This window comes from Diadema setosum, chromosome 7 (genome assembly GCF_964275005.1).
Source record: "Diadema setosum chromosome 7, eeDiaSeto1, whole genome shotgun sequence".
Lineage (NCBI taxonomy): Eukaryota > Metazoa > Echinodermata > Echinoidea > Diadematoida > Diadematidae > Diadema > Diadema setosum.
Genome location: NC_092691.1, coordinates 12598467 through 12619338, shown reverse-complemented (window position 1 = coordinate 12619338; position 20872 = coordinate 12598467). Strand labels below are relative to the sequence as shown.

Sequence of the window (20872 nt, the reverse complement as noted above, 5' to 3'; positions counted from 1 at the left end):
TCTGAGGTGAGATATTGCGATTGTCTTGCAACACTTCCCCAGCGGTTTTGCATGCAAGCTGTCTACTTTATGCGAATGAGGCTTCAAGGTCATATGCTTTTGGTGAGTTAATTGCACCGTATCGCCACGCCTGTAATGGTGCTTTACCCACAAAACAATCAACTCACATGACCTATTAAACATAACCATGTTTAACATAACCATGTTGTAAGTAACAATGTTGTATCATGACTGGATACACAGGGTAGCTGACAAGGAGACTCTCACTGTAGCATGACAGGGAGATGACTGGGTGAACATTCGATTATACAACAGCTCTGCATTATAGCAAGAGGAGTGAACTTTACAGCAGAACTTCACTGCACTTTCATGGAATATGCAATGGGACATGGGGCAGTCATGGAATTGCCCATGCAATGGCAGATTTCTATGTTTCTCTCACATAACAGTGTCATGTGATGCTTCTAAACTTCCATAATGCACCATGTATTGTACTCTGGTGTCACTGTTTGGTAAGCGGTATCAACTGGAAGTAATCTAATGCCACGTCAAAGACAGTCTTGCAGAAGGGGCCAAGTTATACAGTTCCCTGAATTACTGACAAATAAACCGTATCCATGGTTACCATCTCTATATGGATGTTTCCTGGTAAGAGAAAACATACAGTGTAGCTAGCATTTTAATGGAAAGAGTCTGTGCTGGCCCCTTTCATTAAGCACTGACTGATATGATCTCACAGTTTGAAAATACGTTCAAGAGCTCGAGGGCAAGATACAGCATCGTGGCAACGGTATCCATGGCATATCATGACGGCAGCTTACTGGATTGCCCTCCCTTTCTCTGGTCTCACTCCCTCCCTGCTGCTTCTCAAGAGGAGGAGCTGGTGGAGCTATCAGGATCTGTCAGGGGGTCGTCGTAGAGCCCCTGCCGCACCCCGTCACTGAGAATATCTGGGAGGCCGGCATCCGTGGGGGATGGCAAAAGGAAAGGGTCTGACTCGAACACCATCACGGGCTGATGACTGCCAAGAAAAAAAATATGGATTACATCTTAATTTCTAGCTGATGATGGAAAGATCTACAGCACACTTTCTCTCTCTCTCTCTCTCTCTCCCTTTCCCTCTCACCTTACTTTCAGAAATCTAATTTTGTAATTCAGTGCATCTACTGGTACATCAAAATGCCAGCCTTCAAACTTCTTATTTTTCAAAGTAGTATAGATCAGTCACTTTTGGTGAGATCTTTGCCACTGCTACATCTAGAAGCATGTGTTATGAGACTAGCAACTTCATACTCCAGTTTAAATACCACAATGTTACCTCGGATACGACCAATGAGCAAAGAGCATCAAAGTCACTGTCCTGGCATCTGCAAATACTGCAACATACAGTTGTACATACATGTATGTACAATAATTACAATCCTCCTGATCACTGGTCACTTGGCCTTTTTATCCCATGGTCATCCCTGAGGTTTTGTTCTGAATTTTGTTCTATAATCATCTATTTTCAAGTTTTAAGGGGGAGGGAAGCAAAGTTGAATACCAAACACCAAAATACATGGTTTCATTGGTTTTTTGTTGGATTTCTCCATAATCATTGGGGAATGATGTGTCACAAGAGCTAATTTCTATCGACTACAGCATGCACAATATCACACATAAAAATTTGTAAGGCATACTATGGTTTCCTTTCTTGTGCTACAGCCAAAAAGTTGACTATGCTCAGTTTACATATGAGTACTACAAAGAGAAAACTTGTTCTCATGTAAATTAAAATACTGCAACTTGGCAGCAGAATGCCTAATACAAGCACACTGAAAATCTTGTTTTTTTTTTATATCACATAAGTTGAATGTCAAGCATCTACAGTAGAATACACTATTTAAAATATCTCATGGCCAATTCAAATGCTTAAACTGGCATTAAAAAAGTGTGAAAGAAGGAAGACAAAAACAAACTAGGCTGCAAGCTGAGATCAGAAAAGTTTAGATTACACTTAACTGCTACTGCATACGCTGTTATTTTCACATACAGATATTTTCACGAATGAGAAGGTCACAGATATTTTCACGAGATGTTGTTTTCGCGAATTGACACAGAGGCCTACATAAGCGCACTACTACCACCTTGGCGTATGGTGACATTTTCGCGTGTTGTTAGATTCGCGGTCCAACTGAGATTCGTGAAAATTAAAGCCTCGTGAAAATAGCAGCTTATACAGTATTCATTTGGTTAATACAGCAGGTATGACATTCACATTTAAGATAATACAGGTGAACACCATTAAAACGAGATAGTCAGAACAAGCGTTTTCTCATATTCTAAGGAAATCTTGTTAAACAGCTGTCCATAGGTTGCCACATAAATACACACGTGTAGGACCACAAACAGTCAACACACAGTAAGTCCCACTTGCAGGTGAGAATTGCCTTTTTCGTGTAAGCTTGTGTCAAATATAAATAAAATCTGGGGTGGGAAAATCTTACAATGGTAAAATTTCATGGTATGTGTCATGTTTGTTATCATGGGGCTCACCTGTATAAATTTCATTAATGACTTAGTCATTGAAATGCTGTTAGTACATTTTCAAAAGCAACACTGAACACATAGTAAACACGTCATCAATCATTTCAGCCTGTAACACAGCATGCCAACATACAAGCAAATCTTGTTTAACCAGGGCGGGCTGACACATAACAGATAGATGACTAAAAGACATTACTTAAAACATCAAAGTTATGAATTTAAGAATAATGTGCCTTAGCATGAAAGCAAAAGAAGTTTTGATACACCCTGTAGACAATCCACACTCCAATTCTCCCTGCTACTGTGTGGTGTTTCAAACATAAGATGAATAACATTGAACTCTGTAAAGCTCTGCACGGATGGATGGGGAGCACATAGTGTTTTGGGAAGCATGTAAACCTTTCCCCCAACATCTGTGAATTTCATTCCTTGAACACCTGAGTGACAAAGGCAACATCCAATCATGACAAACGGTAAGACATGAAGATGGAAACATCTCAGTGTTGTGCGTGAGAGGCAAGGCTGAAGAAATCTGTGCAGGGGTGTACGGCACTGATGGCAATACAGTGTACCAACAATGTGATGATCATGAGGATGATGGGAATAATACAAACAACAACACAACTGCTGCTACTAAATCTAATCCTGCACCTGTACTTTTTTAATACTGTCAGATGTTACACTGCACTAGTACTATTACCACTTGGTTGAACTACTAGTTACTTACAACTGCTACCTATAGTCATTACTTCTTTTATCCAGTATGTACTACCACTACTTATATTGCTTAGATACAAACTGCTTGTTGGTTTTCGGCCTGCTACTCCTCCTACAACTACTACTACTACTACTACTACTACTACTACTACTACTACTACTACAGACTACTGCTACAGACTACTACTACTACTACTACTACTACTACTACTACTACTACTACTACTACTACTACTACTACTACTACTACTACTACTACAATGCACTTCACTACGAACTTGTACTACTACAGCGTACTATTAAAAATTGAAAACACAATATGATCATATGTACAGAAGTTCATGTGGCCCTTGCTGAGTACATCTGTCAATGTCATCTAGTTATATTCAGTCCCAGGTAAAACTGCAGAAATTTTGTAGAGCATACTTCTGCATGCATGTACAATGCATATTATATGACCATTTTTACCTCCGCTAAGGGAGGAGGTTATGTAAATTCATTACCGCTTGTTTGTTTGTTTGTTTGTTTGCTTGTTTGTCTGTGTGCAAAATAACTCAAAAAATTGTGCATGGATTTGAATGAAACTTGCATGAAAGGTTTAGAGTTACAAAAGGAACAGATGCTTAAATTTTGGTAGTGATCTGGAAATTTTTATGGATTTTATGAAGGATTTAAAATATTTTGCCAGGTAGGGTCAATGAACGTGGGAGTTCAAGCTGCGCATCTTTCAGGTTTTCATACGGGCACTTACGTTGTAAGTATGTGCTCTAGTTTCTACTAGGGTGAGGCGCACCACACAGCTGAGGGTTTATGACGTAACAAAGGCTTCCATATTGGGAAATTGGACGATTTTTCAGCATGCATGGATGGGTGGAAATCACTGATCTCTATGGAAGAGCAAGATCATCGGTGGAAAGTAGCTGCTTGGTGGAGGTCTGCGCTCTCAGAGTGCTTTTCTAGTTTTCTCAGCTTTTTTTTTTTTTTTTCTGGGGGGGGGGGGGGGGGGAGGAGGGAAGGGGAAGAGAAAATCAATTTTTATTTGCCTCTCAATGATGTAATCTTCTCCTGATTCAAGACCTAAAGACAATCCAACTATGGCTTGACATTAAATCAAGATTTCAGAAGAAAGAAAAAATAATTCATTAAGACAAGTACAACAAGATTACATACATGTACATTTGTATAAGAGGGATTGAGGGATGTCTAATTTGGCAAAACAACACAGCACACAATTTGCAGAACTTTTCATTTTTCCATGTGACTAATATGAATTAACATATGACATTGCAGGACAACATGCAAGGGAAAGGTGCATTTGGATGTCTTGTTAATCAGATTAGCACTTGAGCAATGATTGACTAAAATCTTGGTTTGGAAGTTTTGTTTTGTTTTGTTTTGTTTTGTGTATTTTTGTTTTTGTTTTTGTTTTTTCAGGGGGGGGGGGGGCTTATCCAAGTAGTCTGAAGAAAAATAGAAGAAAAAAATGTTAATGGCAAATATTCAGATATTCTTTTGACCACATAAATGATGATCAGGGTTATTTGCATCAATACAGATAGAGATCTACACACTGCATATACAATGTATTCACACTGCATACTCCTTTTAAGAGGTGAATTAATCAGTAAAAAGAAAAATAGAAATCTTATCCTGTCCAAGAATCAGACCATTTCTGATTTCTCAATTTGTTACCTTTCTCATATATACCAAACATTCATTTTTCCAATCTTCTGCTCCAGAGGTGATGTACTCACACACCAAAGATGACTACATTAATCTGAACTCCTCTGACTCATAATATCAAAAAACATGGCTGTATAAAGAGAAAAAAAATCTACACTTCACTGAATCTCATGCTTACCATTGCAAAAGAACAAGAAATGAAACATAGTAGGTGTCTATGGGAAACATGTGTCATATACCAAAATCAGCTAGTCCTGTAAATCTAATCTGTTGATCAAAGTAATAGTGAGCATTTAACACTAGTAAACATGAATTAAGGTCATGATCGCTGGTACTTTTGTTGACATACAGAACCTAGTATACCAGGCACCGTTTCATGAAAGTTGGCAGCCATGACAAGTGAAGTCGTCAGGTCCTGACAAGTTCAGTAAAATCCTTGATTTTCATTGGCTGAGAAGCTCTGGTCCCTGACTATTTAATACTATGGTAACTGTCAGAGATTGACAACTTGTCAGGGTTGACAATTTTCATGAAATGGTGCCCAGGTTTCTATGTATATCTGAGTTGATGCCACAGAAACCTGGTATACTGGGTTCCTGTAACAAATGGGTTAACTGAATCCAAAGGTACAATATACGTATTACTAGTACATCATGTAAATTTCCCATTGAAAGGTGGAATTCCATCACCATCAACATTTACTATCACAGCATTGTCCTTTGTAAATCCCCAGCTGCAGCCTATAAACCTTTACATGCAGATATAGTTGTAGTCTCACATCCTTCCTAAACGCCTCTCTGGACGACACAGACTTCTCTCTCTGGAGATGATGTTCCTAGAAACGGATTTGGAGACCTTCAGCAGCAGTCTCCTTTGTGGATTTATGAAAAACTTGTTTGCGCAGTGCAACTTAATCATGCTAAGTAATACCAACCACGTGGAACATATAATATATCTTTCCAGATATGCTACACTTGCTTCAGGCATAAAACTAATGCTTCACAGAACAAACCATAGCTAGCCATTTTTCTCTGGAGTTTTCCTCGTTATTTCAATTTTAAGGGGGGGGGGGGGGGTGGTCTGGTGCAGGGTCCTGTCCACCTTTCAATTTCACTCCTGAGTAACATACAGAACCAATACCGGATATTGTATGTGTACTGGCCTTGGAATGGAAACAAACAAGGTTGTTCAACTGCTGAAACTCGCAACTATCTCAGAATGCAGAAAAGTCACACTGGAACAAAGTCACATGTGAGTTCACCAGAACACTTGATTTAATGACTTGATCTGTTGTAGCTCTGTATATTCATAGTTTACGATTCTGGGCAGAGTCCCTAGCTGATGAAATTGCCTTTTTGGCACACCCAGGACACTACACAGAAACACCAATCAATAAAGCAGAGCAAGCATTTGTCATATTTTTTCCAACATTTGTAATTGTTTCCTTGCAAACAGTGGCAGTAAGGCATTTAATAGCTCTCTCAATGATTGTTGTATGATCCACCCTCTACCCAAATTTACCCAGAGTGATATGTTTGAATAAATCACAACACTGTCAATGAGGCATACCCAACAAACTTCTTTCTCACACTCGCAGCCGCAGTGTTTGTAATTTACATCAAAACTATTTTGTGTCAGCTCCCTCGATAAGATTTATTGTTTTTAATCAAGGGGCTCTGTAAAGACAATTGTTAATCATACAACGGGTGTGGAAAATAATGGATCTCGGGCTACTGAGTAGATGACGATAGCTTGTCTCACAATGTCACATGTCAAACTTCGGGGTAATCAATCATTATGTGGTATATTTCTTCTGTGACATTCATATAAACTGTTTTCATGACCCTAATCCACATGCCATAATTTGGGAAAGGGGAAAAAAAAGAAAAAGCAAGACCACCTTCTCCTTCTCTAAAGAAAAAAAAAAATGCATTTCAATATTATTGAGTCCTATAGAGAAAGCATTGGTGAATTAAAAGAAAATTATAATGTGAATGGCTCACAACTCGATAGTGTTGGCTGTCTGAAACTTATGTTCATTGCTACCCTTGCTCTGGCAAGTAATGAAAATACTGTAAAAGTGGATATTTTTGCACAGGTAATTTTTTGTGCTCGGCATGCTTTTATTTTCACGCTATAAGTATTTTCTCATTGCACGAAATGCGCAAAAAATTCGACTTTTACAGTATATCATTTGGTTTGATTTTTGCTGCAAAAGGGCAGATCCACCTGTAGATCAGTCAGTTTTCAAGACTTCCTTCCATACACTGGCACGAACATTCTCAAATGCTTAAGCTGGTAGCTAAAAGGGATTTAGGATTTGAAATGGGCAATTCCGCAGTTAGAGGGACATGACCATAAAATTTCAATTTGGTTTTTTCCTTGATTTTTGTGTTTGACTTCAGAAAGAACACATTGATAAGTCAGGAAAAACTATTTTTCAGGGTATCTTGATAGTTTTAGGTATTGAATTCACCAATTTTGAACAAGTAATCTTTCAGATTGAATTTCATCAGCAAAATCTCCATAATGGCAAAGAAGATAGCTATTCAAGTTAAATGCTATTTTCTAGCCACAAATATTGAATTCATAGAGGCAATGCTGTGCTTTCATGGATAGATTAAGTAAAATCAACTTACATGTCTTTGAAATGCAAACATGTGTGCAATTCCCCACCCATCGGACAGTCATGTAACGTTACTAACCAAAAAGTGAAATCATTTACCTCCAGAGAGTATAAAGTGTCTATGAATGATAATATTTCAATTTTTCCTGCTGTGTCTAATGACTAACTGAAATATAGAAATAAGTATTAGTAATCATTATAGAAGTTAGAAATAACAGCAGTCAAAATGTGTAACGTTACTAACCATGTAACGTTACTAACCACAGCCTGTGTGTATTGTAACGTCACTAACCATGAAAGAAGTGAATAAGACTCCAATGGACAGGTCCTGGTCTGGCAAAATTTTGCCTGATGATAGAGCCAGATGTCAACTACATGATTATGTGGTCATACAGTAAAAAGATATTAGCTTTTTTTTTTAGTAAATTAATTATGCAAATTTACGCATGAAATCATATTTTCACCTATAACTCCATAAAAAAGACTGAGGGATTGCTAAATTTTTGTGTAAGAGTTCCTCAAGACACATCAAACAATTTTCTTGCAAAAAAATGGCAAAATCAAAATCAGTTTCTTTTGTTTTTTACTGTTTTGTTAATTTCTTATGTATTGTAATGTTTTTTAACCTTTTGTTTTCTATTGTTTATTTTTTGCCAAAATTTGTTGCAGGCACTTTTTCGAGCTTATTTACATTACAATTGATTAATTTCACTGGTCAAAGGTTGAAACAATCTAATTAATATAAATTAATGAAAAAACACAATTTGCATTGGATTTGCACACGATATCATGAATTTGAGCTGTTTTCAGGTCGACGTGCATTTATGCAAAACATTACATAACTGCAGAACGGTGTACCGGGACGTCGCAAATTTGGTCTCAAAATATGCGAGAGACTTCAATGAAAAAAGTCATGAGACGATGCGGCAAAATCTTTGCGCATTGCGGAATCGTGGCGGGAAATGTTGAGGGGGGTTGGTCTACAGCATTCGCATCACTACAGAAGGCTCACAAGGTGCACATTGACCAATTTTTTTTTTTTTTTTTTAACCACTTCCCACGTGAAGGGGCAATTGATGGAATCTGTGGGCCAGCACAGCATTTTGTGTGGAAAGTAGTGTTAAAAACAATTGAGGCCATCACTTCAAATTTTCTGTCCCAATTTGAAATTATTATACAATGGTTTGTCACGGTTAATTACGCTTCAGGTACAGCGAACAGACTTTTGTTTTCAGAACAATGCAGAGATTAGACATTCAAACTGGTCTAAAAGAAAAAAAAATACATGTCTCTAGACTTGAATAAACACGAATTCAACTAATACACTGTATTATTTGAGTTAACGTCATATGACTTAAACTACTTTCACAATAACATAAAACATTGCATTATGCTGGATTCCTATAGTGCAATGACTACGCACACCACAATTGGCCATACACTGTACGTACTGGTAACATTAGTTTTGCTCTTTGATTTCTTTCCCCTTTATTAAAGGTACTCTTGATAAGGAACACATCAACTGTTTTGCTCAATAAAACAGGCTGCTTTTGTGAATTACTGTGAGTCATGATGAACAGTGATTGGCAAAGTTATGAAACTGTGGATATCACTTGACCTAGTCTTTAAAAGTGGTACTTTTTTCAGTTTGTAATTTATGCAAACTTTTTTTTCTAGTCTTTTTTAACATGTACAAGTACAATGGTACTATACTGCATGAGTTTGATGATTGAAATAAGAGTTTCATGTCTTATCTGATGTTTCTTAGCTTTAACTTTGCATTCTCATGGGGAAACATGTAATGATTTGACTTAACACACAATTCTGTAATCACTGGACAAACCGTAACGTTACTAACCGTAACGTTACTAACCATGATTTTTGTACTTAATTTTCAAACAAAGTTATAATGAGAAAGGATATTTGGGGTAGATATTGCCCTTAAAGCTAGAAATGAAAAATAAGTGTTGATATATTTCAAGCTATACCAGTTTTAGCAAACTTTTTGTTCAAAGATGCTCATCAATTTTTTATGTCCTTTTTTTGTAACGTTACTAACCGGCATTAAAAGCAGACCTTTCTTCTAAAATAATTCATGAAATGATTTCATTCTTTGCTCTGTTCTAGGTCTACACTAGAATGATCTCTGGTGACATTAATGAGACTTCACATCCGCAGATAGAGAAATGAGTATAATCTAAATCATGAGAATGTCCCTAAAATGTAACGTTACTAACCGCGGAATTGCCCAATTATGCTTTCTGACACATGTAGAATTACAAGACATTCGGACCCTTAATGAGCCTTGTTAACAACTGCCAGCATCACTCTATGCAACAGCTGTGTAACATATTCACTGATCTGTCAATCAGACATGTAAGATAAGTACCTATACGAGCAAGCATTGCGACAAAAGTGAATACATGGTCAAGGTACATGTAAGCTCCGCTTCCTCAAATTACAATCATATACAGACTGCAAACCAAATTGCAAAAACTCACCTGGAAAACACTTCCATTATCACAAGTGCCTGAATCCTCAACAATTCAGAATTTATCAACTAGCAGGAGACATATTTTTAACCATGTTTACAAACAAGTTTTGAGCCAATCTGAAAGAGTTTGTGGTTATTGGGGGGGGGGGGGGCAGGATTCTCATCGACCAGGAGTGATTTATTGCCAATAAAGTTTGCAAAATGTAGTCATGGAAGAGAGATAATAAAGGACAAAGAGACTTAATCTTAACACTGTGCAGAGAAAACAAATAAATTTTGACTAAAAAGATTTACTAAAAAGGGCACATCCAAAAGCGGCTACAGATTAAGTACCCGTGGCGAGGCTGTTAGCATGCAGAGAAATTAATCAAACCAAAGCAATTTATCTCCTACAGACAGTTTACTGGAATGAATCTCCCTTCTCACCTGATTAGCATAGGGGCTGTAAATATCACCCTGGCCTTGATATTTGGGCATAACTGTAATTTCTAATCTCAAGGTTTGTCATCAGCACCCTCCTCCCAGATTTGACTTTAATTACACCTCCAAAGAAGATTCAAATGCAGCAATAGTATTCCTAAATGCAGCTTAACTACCTTTACATTTGACATTTGCATTTGCACTCCCATCACTTGAGAAATCATTCAACTGCATGTATGTTTTAATGTTTTGATTGTTTCTGTAATAATACAAACATGCATTTACATTAAGACTTTTCTAGTGCTCCTGGTTTTAATTGCATACGATATGCCTATCTCTGATGAACCTTGAACTTCAAGTCTACCCTGAAGGACAATTCCACACTGTGTTCAAGCTGGCTTTTAAAATATTATAAAGTTAATCAGACAGACAGAGTGATAGACGTTCATTAAAGTCAGATTTGACAGGGAAAAAAAAATACAGAATGTAATCACAATGTATGCTTTCACATTTTTCCCTGTGCAGCAAATTTCACTAAAGAAAGGTCTTGGGGCTACAAAGAAATACATGATATTCCTTCTATTAACCAGAAAATATCAGTTGCCATGGAACAGAAGTGTATCCCCCTGTAGAATGAATATAAGTCAGCAACCTAAATATGACTTCTGACCCTAATAAGGTGGAACAGTGAGGGCAGCATCACCAAGCATTCAAGTCTAGATTTGACCACCATAAGCCCAAGTACAAAAATTTCAACACGATGTATCATGAAACCCACTTGTCATATCCACTGCAAAATATGACCTTTGACCCTTTAAAGGGATGGTACAGTATTGGTGGAGATGAGAATTGGACTTTTACCTTTTTGCGAGATACCAAGAAAACTCTTATGATATAGTACAGAGCATACCATTTTAAGAGGAATTAAAAGTTTATTTGATGAAAATCGTGTTTGGAATGACTGAAACATCCAAAAACAAAGCAAAACAAAGTGATCGTAATAAAGTGTGGGTCCCACACTTTATTAGAATCACTCTTTTTTGGATATCTCAGCCATTTCAACACCAATTTTCATCAAATAAACGTTGAATTCCTCATAAAATTACATGCTCTTTCATATTTCATAAGAGGTTTCTCATTATCTCACCAAAACCTGTTAGAAACCTAAAATTAGGTCTAAACCAAAACTATATGATCCCGTTGAGGATGAGTCCTGAGTATACTTGGGCAAGGGTCTATGAGAAATGCATGTTATAGCAAAATCAGTCCATCCTCAACAGGTTAAAAAGACAGCACACTATGAGCGGCATTAATCAGCAGACAAATGAACAGACAATAAGAACAGTAATAACAATAATCAGGGTAATGGGGGGGGGGGGGCACTCGGGCCTCCCACTTTAAAAAAAAAAAAAAAAATAAGAAATAGAAATACATAGGGTCTGAAAACCTGCCCCCACCTCCCCACCCCACTTGTTAAACCCTGGAAGTGGTCAAGCTTTTTTGTTTTGCTTGTTACGGTAGTTGATGTCGACTGGAAGCGTACCAGAGGGATTTTTTTTTTTGTCAGCTGATGAAACCTGGACGTGGTAGAAGTGCGTGTTCAAGGACTTTTTTTTTCTTTAACGCTTGTTAGCTGATAAAACACAAAAGTGGCACCCGAAATGATAAACTGGGCCCTCCCCCCCCCCTTTTGAAAATGTCATGATAGCCGTGATAATAATAGTTATAATAATGATTATGATAACACTAATGGTACTGACAATGATATGTAACCCGCCACAACAAAAAGATCCAAAAGTCGCTGACGGCTGAGCCGAGAAAATCAAGATCAAAGTCAGATCATCAAAATCGGTTACAACCATCAAATTTCTGTTGTTGGCATAATGTTGTAGTCTATCGTTTCGTCTATCATCTGCCAAAACTTCAGAGCTAAATGATCTTATCTTTTTCTTTAAAAAAGTAGCGTTTTTCTGGGCCATGATTTTCCAACATTCAACGGAAAGGAAACGAGCCCGAAGATTTGGGTATAGCGCTGCAGATAGACTCCGCCCCTAGTAATGAGGGAATTATCTCATTAGTCAGTGCATGGCATCCTGGTTACTGATTGGTCGTATGTAGACCTCTGGCGCTAAACTTGAATGAACATCACAGAGGTTGCTATGAGCGGACCTTCTACTGTCAAGAGGTGAAAACTGTCTTATCTCCCCTTGATCACGATTGCATCGTAAAGAAAACTTTGAAGGCAGTTTTCTCAAAATGCTGATTTCCTGGACCACTCAACATGGTCTCATAAAATCATCAATATCTCTGCAACCAAGAACATTTATGAGTCGTGTTTGTCACAAATGTACACACAAGTAGTTATGTACATGTATCAAGGCTGTATGCATGGTTGTTTTAATGTGTACATTGTATGTACACAGGGTGACCAGATTAATGGAGAACATTCTATATGATATAGATATAGTACATACAGGCTGACCAGATCAGTGGAGAATTTTCTATGTGGTATACAATGTAGCTACAGTACATGTATGCATGTGACAGGAAATACATTATAGCTCACTCAATCTAGAATGATTTATCCCATTCCAGAATATTCTAGGAAGTGCTGGCTGAGTGAGGCACTGTCCCTGTAACCCAATGTGATTGGTAGTTAATTTTGGCAATGATGTTATGCACATAGTTAGGCAGTGAGACATCCAGGATTCCTGGAATTTGGACTTGCTAGTATGTTCAGGTATGTGGCCCCAGGTTGGAGAAAATTACAGAATGTACTAGAAAGGGGTGAATGGATAGTATATAAGCTGGAGAAATACTGCAGTAGGCAGAGTACCCAACACCTCTGCTCTGAGAGTTACGTCACTTCTGGCTCTGAAACGACTTGTTATAGTCAGTCCTGTGTTACCTGCTGACCTGCTATACAAACTGTGTTTGTGGAGATAAGGCCTGGGAGACATTTTGCCTGCAGAGAATTAATTTGCCTACATTGGAGATAGACTCCATATTTTAGTGTCAACGGACATTATTACGGTGAAGCTGTGACGGGCCGGATTCCTTGCTGGACAATAAAAAGTGAATCATCATTCAACGCCTCGACTGGACGTGGTCATCATAACATTTGGATTCTGCGCGTTTCGCTGTGGACATATATCGTGGAGTTTACCCCGGATCTATACCGTGGACTATCGTAACCTGCGCCTTTGGAGTTACGGCGGAGGAATCATTCATCTGTGCGTCAAGGATCATTCATCGGTGCATCAAACATCGTATCTGAACATTTTCAAAGGATTACTTGATAACAAAATATGTAAGTGACTCCATTACCGATTTATAATTGTTTCTATTGATCATTATTGTACTGATGTGAAAACCGATTACCAGTCTGTACCCACAATATCACTGTTAATAAACCGCCTGAACATCAGTTGATTGTTTCTTTTGTGCGATCATTCTCAGAGTGATTTTGGTCGTAACATGTTACATATGAAATTAAAGAAGAAGAGTAAGGGAATAATGTCACATCATTTTCAGAATATCAACCTTCTTTGACTTTCGGATCCTTTTGTTGGAGTGGGTCACATATAGGATAATAAAGGAAGAAATGGCAATGACAACAGTACCAATAACACAACACTGTCTCACAACTAAAGAAGAATAATGCAGATTACTCACTGCACCAAAGAACTACTGACTTGGGATGCAAATTACCTCTAAGCGCAAGATTTACAAAATGTCAGCATCTTATCACATGTAATCTGGCATTAAGGCCGAACTTGAGACGCCCCAGTAGAAGTTCATTTGGAGTGTTGAAGAAATGTCATCTTTAAAACACTGTCGACTGAGATTGCTTGCATTGTAACAGAAACCCACAGTTCTGGGGATGCACAATGTACAGGATATTTTTTTTTTCTCTAATGTTTTTTGTGAGGGTCTAAAAAGTGATACAGTTTACACTCACTGTAGTCTACATGACAAACTTTTTTCTATGACTTGATAGGAAAAATATATTGATACAACCAAATTGTAGAGCGCAAATTTTCAAACAGTAATTGAATATCTGTCTTCATATACACTTCAAAAAATGATTGGGCTTAATGGGAAACAGTTTTGGTGGAAACCCAAGAAATGAGTTATAATCAATTATTGTTATACCAAGAGGTAGTTAGTGGAAAAAAATTGTCATTTTGAGCTCATTGCCCATAACAGTAGGTGTGATATAAAATTATGTGACATTAGGAAGATAATCTTACTCTATACTTAAATTTTACTTTGCTAGTGATATTAACCAAAATTATGAACATATAAACAATGATAATAACATCAGCATCAATAATAAAGATAAACTATGATACTAACATTAAAACTGGTACTACTACTGCTGCTGCTGCTGCTACTACTACTACATTCTACTACTACTACTACTACTACTACTACTACTACTACTACGACTACTAACTACTACTTCTTCTTCTTCTACTGAAAAACATTGATAAGAATGATGATGAATGATAAGTATACATTACGATGAAATATGATAACTGTTGGTATAGATATCATCATCATTATCCTTCTATACCTTAATTTTTTTTTTCTGTTTTCCCTCAGGGGTATTCTGGTTGATCCATTTGAAACCATAATTATTCTAATTCTTTGTCTTTACAAGAAACTACAATGTGGTTATTTCCATCATTTGTTGTGGCTGTAGAGAGAAAATTCTAATATCACACTTGTATTATATTTGATAGCTACACACTTTTCCTTCCAACAGATGTCTATTTGTGACCCTGCATCACAAAACTAACAAAAAGTCGCCAGACATGGATTTTTAGTTATGGGCAGATTCTGAAAGAGCAGACTCTAAGCTTTACAATGATGTATGGCTCAATTGAAATGGACTCTCCTAACCTATCTAAATATTGGAAAGAAAGCACACACTCAGGAAAAGGGTGAACCGAGAAAAGAGGCTCTGAAGTACAGGGTCTATCTGTCTATTCAAGCGCTTATAATACCAAACCGTGCTAGATGTGTGATGACTGAGACAAAAAACAGGACGTAAACTGACACAGGAGCAACAACAATGAATGAAAGTGAGCATGCCCTAACACATTCTATCCATGATTAATGCCAACTTTCAAAGCAGTAGCATTATCCCTTCAAAAGTTATCAGACTTGAAAGTCAAGAGTGTGCAAAGGATTATCAAGAAATGAAAAGGGGCCTCAAAGACATACCTGATCTCACTACTTTACAAAAAAGGGTTGTACAAAAACTGCTGAAAATGCACTTTCCCATTCGTTTTATGATCCCATACTTAATAATGTAGAAGAAGTGTAGCTCATTCAGAAAATATGAAAAACTTGGTATTGACTTGGTTGACCTGTTTCACCTTTTTTGAGTCCTCACTTAAAATCAAGGGGTGCGACTTTTTGTTCGTTTTGTGGAGCACGGTCACATTTCTACACTTGTGTAGTTTGAGAACAGTATAAAGATTCAGAAAGAGATACATTACATGAGTGCATTTACTATGCTGTCCAGAGTGAAATAAATAGTTTCTTTGTACCTTTTGAATCACAGAATACTGCTTATGACACAACAGTATGCATACAAATTGCACAACTTGTACAAAATATTATCTAGTGAAAAACACTGAATGCCAAACTTGAAAAGTAAAGGAATGGACATGAGAAAGATTGTTGTAACTGCCTCTGACACAACTGTGCCAAAATGTTCAGGTTGCCCTTGTTCATATCTACTTTAGATTTGAATTTCTTCCCTTTCTCGCTGTTGTTTTCTCATGATTCATCACCCCTTTCCCCTCTCCAAGCTAATGAATAGCTTATTTACAATTCAGGATGCCAATGTAAACATTTTTCCATAAAAACAGTAGTTGATGTCTTCAACGAAAGCTAAGACTTCAGTGTACTTTCTTGAAATGCTTGTCTACCTTGACTAAACCCTCCATTATTTTCTCACAGCTCTTCATCCCAGTTGCACCTTTTTTTTTTTTTTTTTGATTCCATAAAATGGGAAAGGGAGGGCTTGTGAGAGAGAGGGAAAAACATCATGATTACAAAATGATGATGAGACGAGATATTGCCATGGACACAGGAGATAGTGGGTGCATCTTTGATAATGAGAGACAAAAGCTCCCATAGTTTCTGTTGTTTTCCCTCTCCTTAGCTACATAAGATGTTTGCCCAGGGGGATCTCCTAGATGACAGAGCAGTGGGGAGTGACTGCAAACATTGAACGGGGAGGAAAAAACAAACAAACTAGTATAGAGTTCATACATCCTTGTGTCTCCCAAGACATTCATCAGAATGTCTAACTCACCTCCTATTTCTCTGTCAAGTCTGGGAATGTCTAAATTGCTCCATGAAAAGTAACAAGTGTATCATTGGTATCCCACCCCCAGCCATCAAATACAAAGTTAACCTGTTCAGGACGAGTCCAGAGTTTACTCGGGCAGGTGTCTATGGGAAATGTGTGTTGTAGCAAAATCAAACCGTCCTCAGTGGGTTTTACAAATGTACAAGGACAACTGACTACGAGGGCAGAACAATATCAAGGTACAAACACACAAAGCAATAACAAAACAGAAAGAAACATAGAAAATACTCATTTTCATTTTCATGATATTCTGTGATGGCTGAGTCAATGCACAGAATTTCAAACTCTGTTTCTGGGCCTGAGGAAAGTGTACTTAATCCAAATCTAATGAATGAATTGGTCTGGGGATAGGCGATTAAGTTTGATTACATGGTAAGCCAATAGTATATGTGTGGCTGGCTGCCTTGCCACCAAAGACAAAACATGAGGCTGATGAAATATTCAAAGGAAACTGGGTCTCAAAAAAAAAAAAAAAATCTAACAGACTTAACTACAATTAGAAAATTTATGTTCCATTAGAGTATAAGTAACTCTTTTATCTTATTCTAATCCACCAGAAGAAGCAAATCAACACTCATCTGCAAAGGTTAAGAGCTTACTAGTCAACTAATAGTAAACTGAATCTAAATTTGATGTGAATGAAAGATCATTTCATCCTTAATGTGTAATCTCTGGTGTCATATAAAGAAAAAGCTTTCTGAGTGGAAGATGCATGGAATGATGAAATGTTTCAGTGAGCTACAGTATACCTCTAGCTCATACAGTTTCTTTCCCCTCCAGATACTCTGACCAAGTTTAGTGTTCTAAGGAAAACTGTTCATTGTTCAGAAACCACAAAATATGCAAACAGCCACACATTGTTTGTATGGTCTGTGTTCTGAGTGAATATTAAACCATTTGCTGCAAAAACCATGACTCCTTAGCAAAATACTGCTTGTAATACATCAATATTCATACAATGGCAGAAGAACAATTCTAAACTTCGGGTTTTCAAGACTTTAACAATAACTAGTAAATGAATCATTTAAAAAAAAAAAAACATTCTCTCTGTTGCTGCTGAAAGGATACAAACAGGACTACAGGAGAATTCCTTTGTAACAAGGTCGTCAGGATTGGCTTATTGTCTGTACATATCTGGATCCATGTTGTATCTGAGCACTTTGTACAGATCTACAAATGTACACACTACATAAACATGATCAAATAATATCTTTGTTACATCTGCACAAATTCTTTGTTTTTTATTATTTTTGGCCAGAAATTCATCTTACAACAAGACACTCCAAATTCCCACAGGTTAACAAGTAACGATTGTCAGGGCCAAATAATTTACCTCATAAAAGAAAAGTGAATTATCGCTGTATCTGAACTCACTATATGGGGATCCCCATAGAGAAAATTACTGCTGCAAGTTACAGTCAACAGGAATGCCTCCACATGCATGCTTACAGTTACATGGACTTTCCATTCAACAATAGGATACCTGTACCTTCGGTCTAGAGGAGTGACCCTTGATTTCCATTTCTGCAAGCAGGAAATATTTCCATTTCTGCAAGCAGGAAATATTTCCACTGCAATCTATACCTGATTGAGTTATATTCACAATGGATATTCCTAGCTAAAGACGGCTCTAGAATGACATTCTGAGCTACACTGTAAGACATCAAGTGTTTGACCCTCAACCCTTCCCCCTATCATCACATAATGAATACCTGTTTACATGTTTCTATCCTTCCTATATTGTATCTGGCCATTTTTACAATCAGTGGTGTAAAACACAGTTTTGGCACTAATTGGTGTATAACTTTCTTATACACTGACAGATATGCATTATTTTTTCTCATAAACTTACCACCCACAGTGTCTACCTTGGGTACCTTAATGAACTTTCCTCTCTTTTTCTTTCAGATGTGGCATGCACTTACATGCTTGAAATCCAACACTTTTGGTGTATGCACTCTGACATGGTTTTTTTGTCAGACCTAGCATATTAAATTGTTTATTCCTTTTCATTATTTTTGTTGTTGTGGTGATAGACAGGTATCCAAACTTAAGAACTATTATGTTTACCAGGTTCTGCTTTGTCTTCTTTAAAGACTGAAATTGTCCAAACTTTATGTTTCGGAGGTGACATTTTCCGTTAACAATTAACCCCTCGTTTGAGTTAGCTCTTGCTCACAATTATAAAATTCAACTTTGCTAATTTCCACCAAAACAGAATAGTAATCAATCTGACTTAACTTCGATCCAAAGATTATTTGATTCAAATAGCTTATCATTTTTTGGTGAGTGTTTATAAATTTATGCAACTTTTCCGTTAACTTTTCTGTCACCTCCGAGACAACAGATTTATGTATTTGATTTTTTTATTCTTGACATCAGTTATACATTACATTTACAAAAATGTAACATATCCCCTCACATTATCTCTGAAGGAAGGTAGTAGAAATATAGCCTGTTGTTTTCATTTCGGAGCAATTTACAATTTTCCGTTAACACTTGTCACCTCCGAAACAATCGTCACCTCCGAAACAACAAGAGAATTATATTTGATAATTTCTCGAAGACAAAGCAATTTTGTTTGATTCTGTCCAATTGACAGGAATCTCTTTTGGATGAAAATAGTAATATGGCAACAGGAAGTGAGAATTTTCTAGAGATTAATAAAAGATCTAATAAAAACTAAGAATTACTGTTTCGGAGGTGACAAAACACTGTTAACAAGAGTTTTTGCTCATTTCTATTGAAGAGAAACCATATCATGTACACCAATGGTTTCATTTATTTTAGTAACATAAGTCTCAAAGTGGAGAAATCAACTAACACACTCTCACTCTTATTTTTATTACTATACTGTATGTTTTAGGGCAAATTTACATTTTTTCACTTTTTTAACAAAGAGAATGCACAAAATACACCCATCTGTTGTATATATAATATTGTAATCAAGATCAATTCTCCTGCTTTAATTAAGTAAACATATAGATGCTTTCATCTTAGAAGCTTGATTTCCAATTTAAGCAATTTAGTTGTGAAGATTTACCAATCACAGCTTTCCATGTAGGTTGCTTTTTCTTGTGTTTCGGAGGTGACATTGTTTGTTAACACCATATTGTTATGTGATAGTGAAAGGCAAGACTTCAGTTCCTTTTCACTATCTATTAACATTTTCAAATACATTTAATATCTACAAAATCATCACAATAGAAGTGACTTTGTATACCTAGCTCACCAGAATTCCCTTGATACCAAAGTGATACATGTGGCAGTTCATGCATGCCCTAGTCCACAATCTTAAAAAAATCATAAAATAATCAAACTCCACAAAAAGTCCACATGCCTATAGCTGGTGCACAACTTGTTCTTGAATTCTTAGTTGTTGTTTTTCCATGTACAACGTGGTAATCATAAACAAAATTATGTGATTTTTTTTTTTTTATATGACAATAATTATTACATTTTCCAAGTTGAACCAACTGTTTATGACATTGTATTTTTTAAGATTATTGAAGTTATCTGACAACTAAAGTGAACAGAGGAACAAGTCCCCAGGACTGGAAAGGGAAAGATCCAAAAACATGATTTGTAGTTTTATCTCAATATAATTTTGATGACATGTTTAACTTGTTTTGTTATAATGTTTTATCTTAGAATTTGGCTTTAAGTACTGGAATTTCAAGGAAAAGAAAATGGTTTCTTGAAGGACAAGTCCACCTTCATATATACATGTGGATTGAGTGAATGCAACAACATTAGTAGAACACATCATTGAAAGTTTGGGAAATTGGACAATCCATTCAAAAGTTATGTTTTTTTTTTTAATATCTGTGCAATCACTGCTGGATGCAAGACGACTACGACAATGTATGATGTCACATGCATACAACGATATAAAGAAAATATAAGTGAATTTCACAAAACTTTACTTTTTGAAAAAAGTGCACATTTCTTCAACTTGCTACTGGTGTATGTTAGGGCAATATTATTCACCCTGCCTTCCAAAAGAGAGAAGTCA

At 36.8% G+C, this 20872-nt stretch overlaps 1 protein-coding gene across 1 annotated transcript in view; it reads right to left on the bottom strand.

The window, feature by feature from the left end:
* LOC140230903 (sorting nexin-24-like) overlaps nucleotides 1-20872 on the bottom strand; it is a 39049-nt gene continuing 18177 nt past the window's right edge. The window contains exon 6 of the mRNA XM_072311046.1: nucleotides 1-1021. Coding sequence (XP_072167147.1) covers nucleotides 868-1021 — 154 coding nt within the window. The 3' untranslated portion in view covers nucleotides 1-867. The remainder of the gene's footprint in view (nucleotides 1022-20872) is intronic.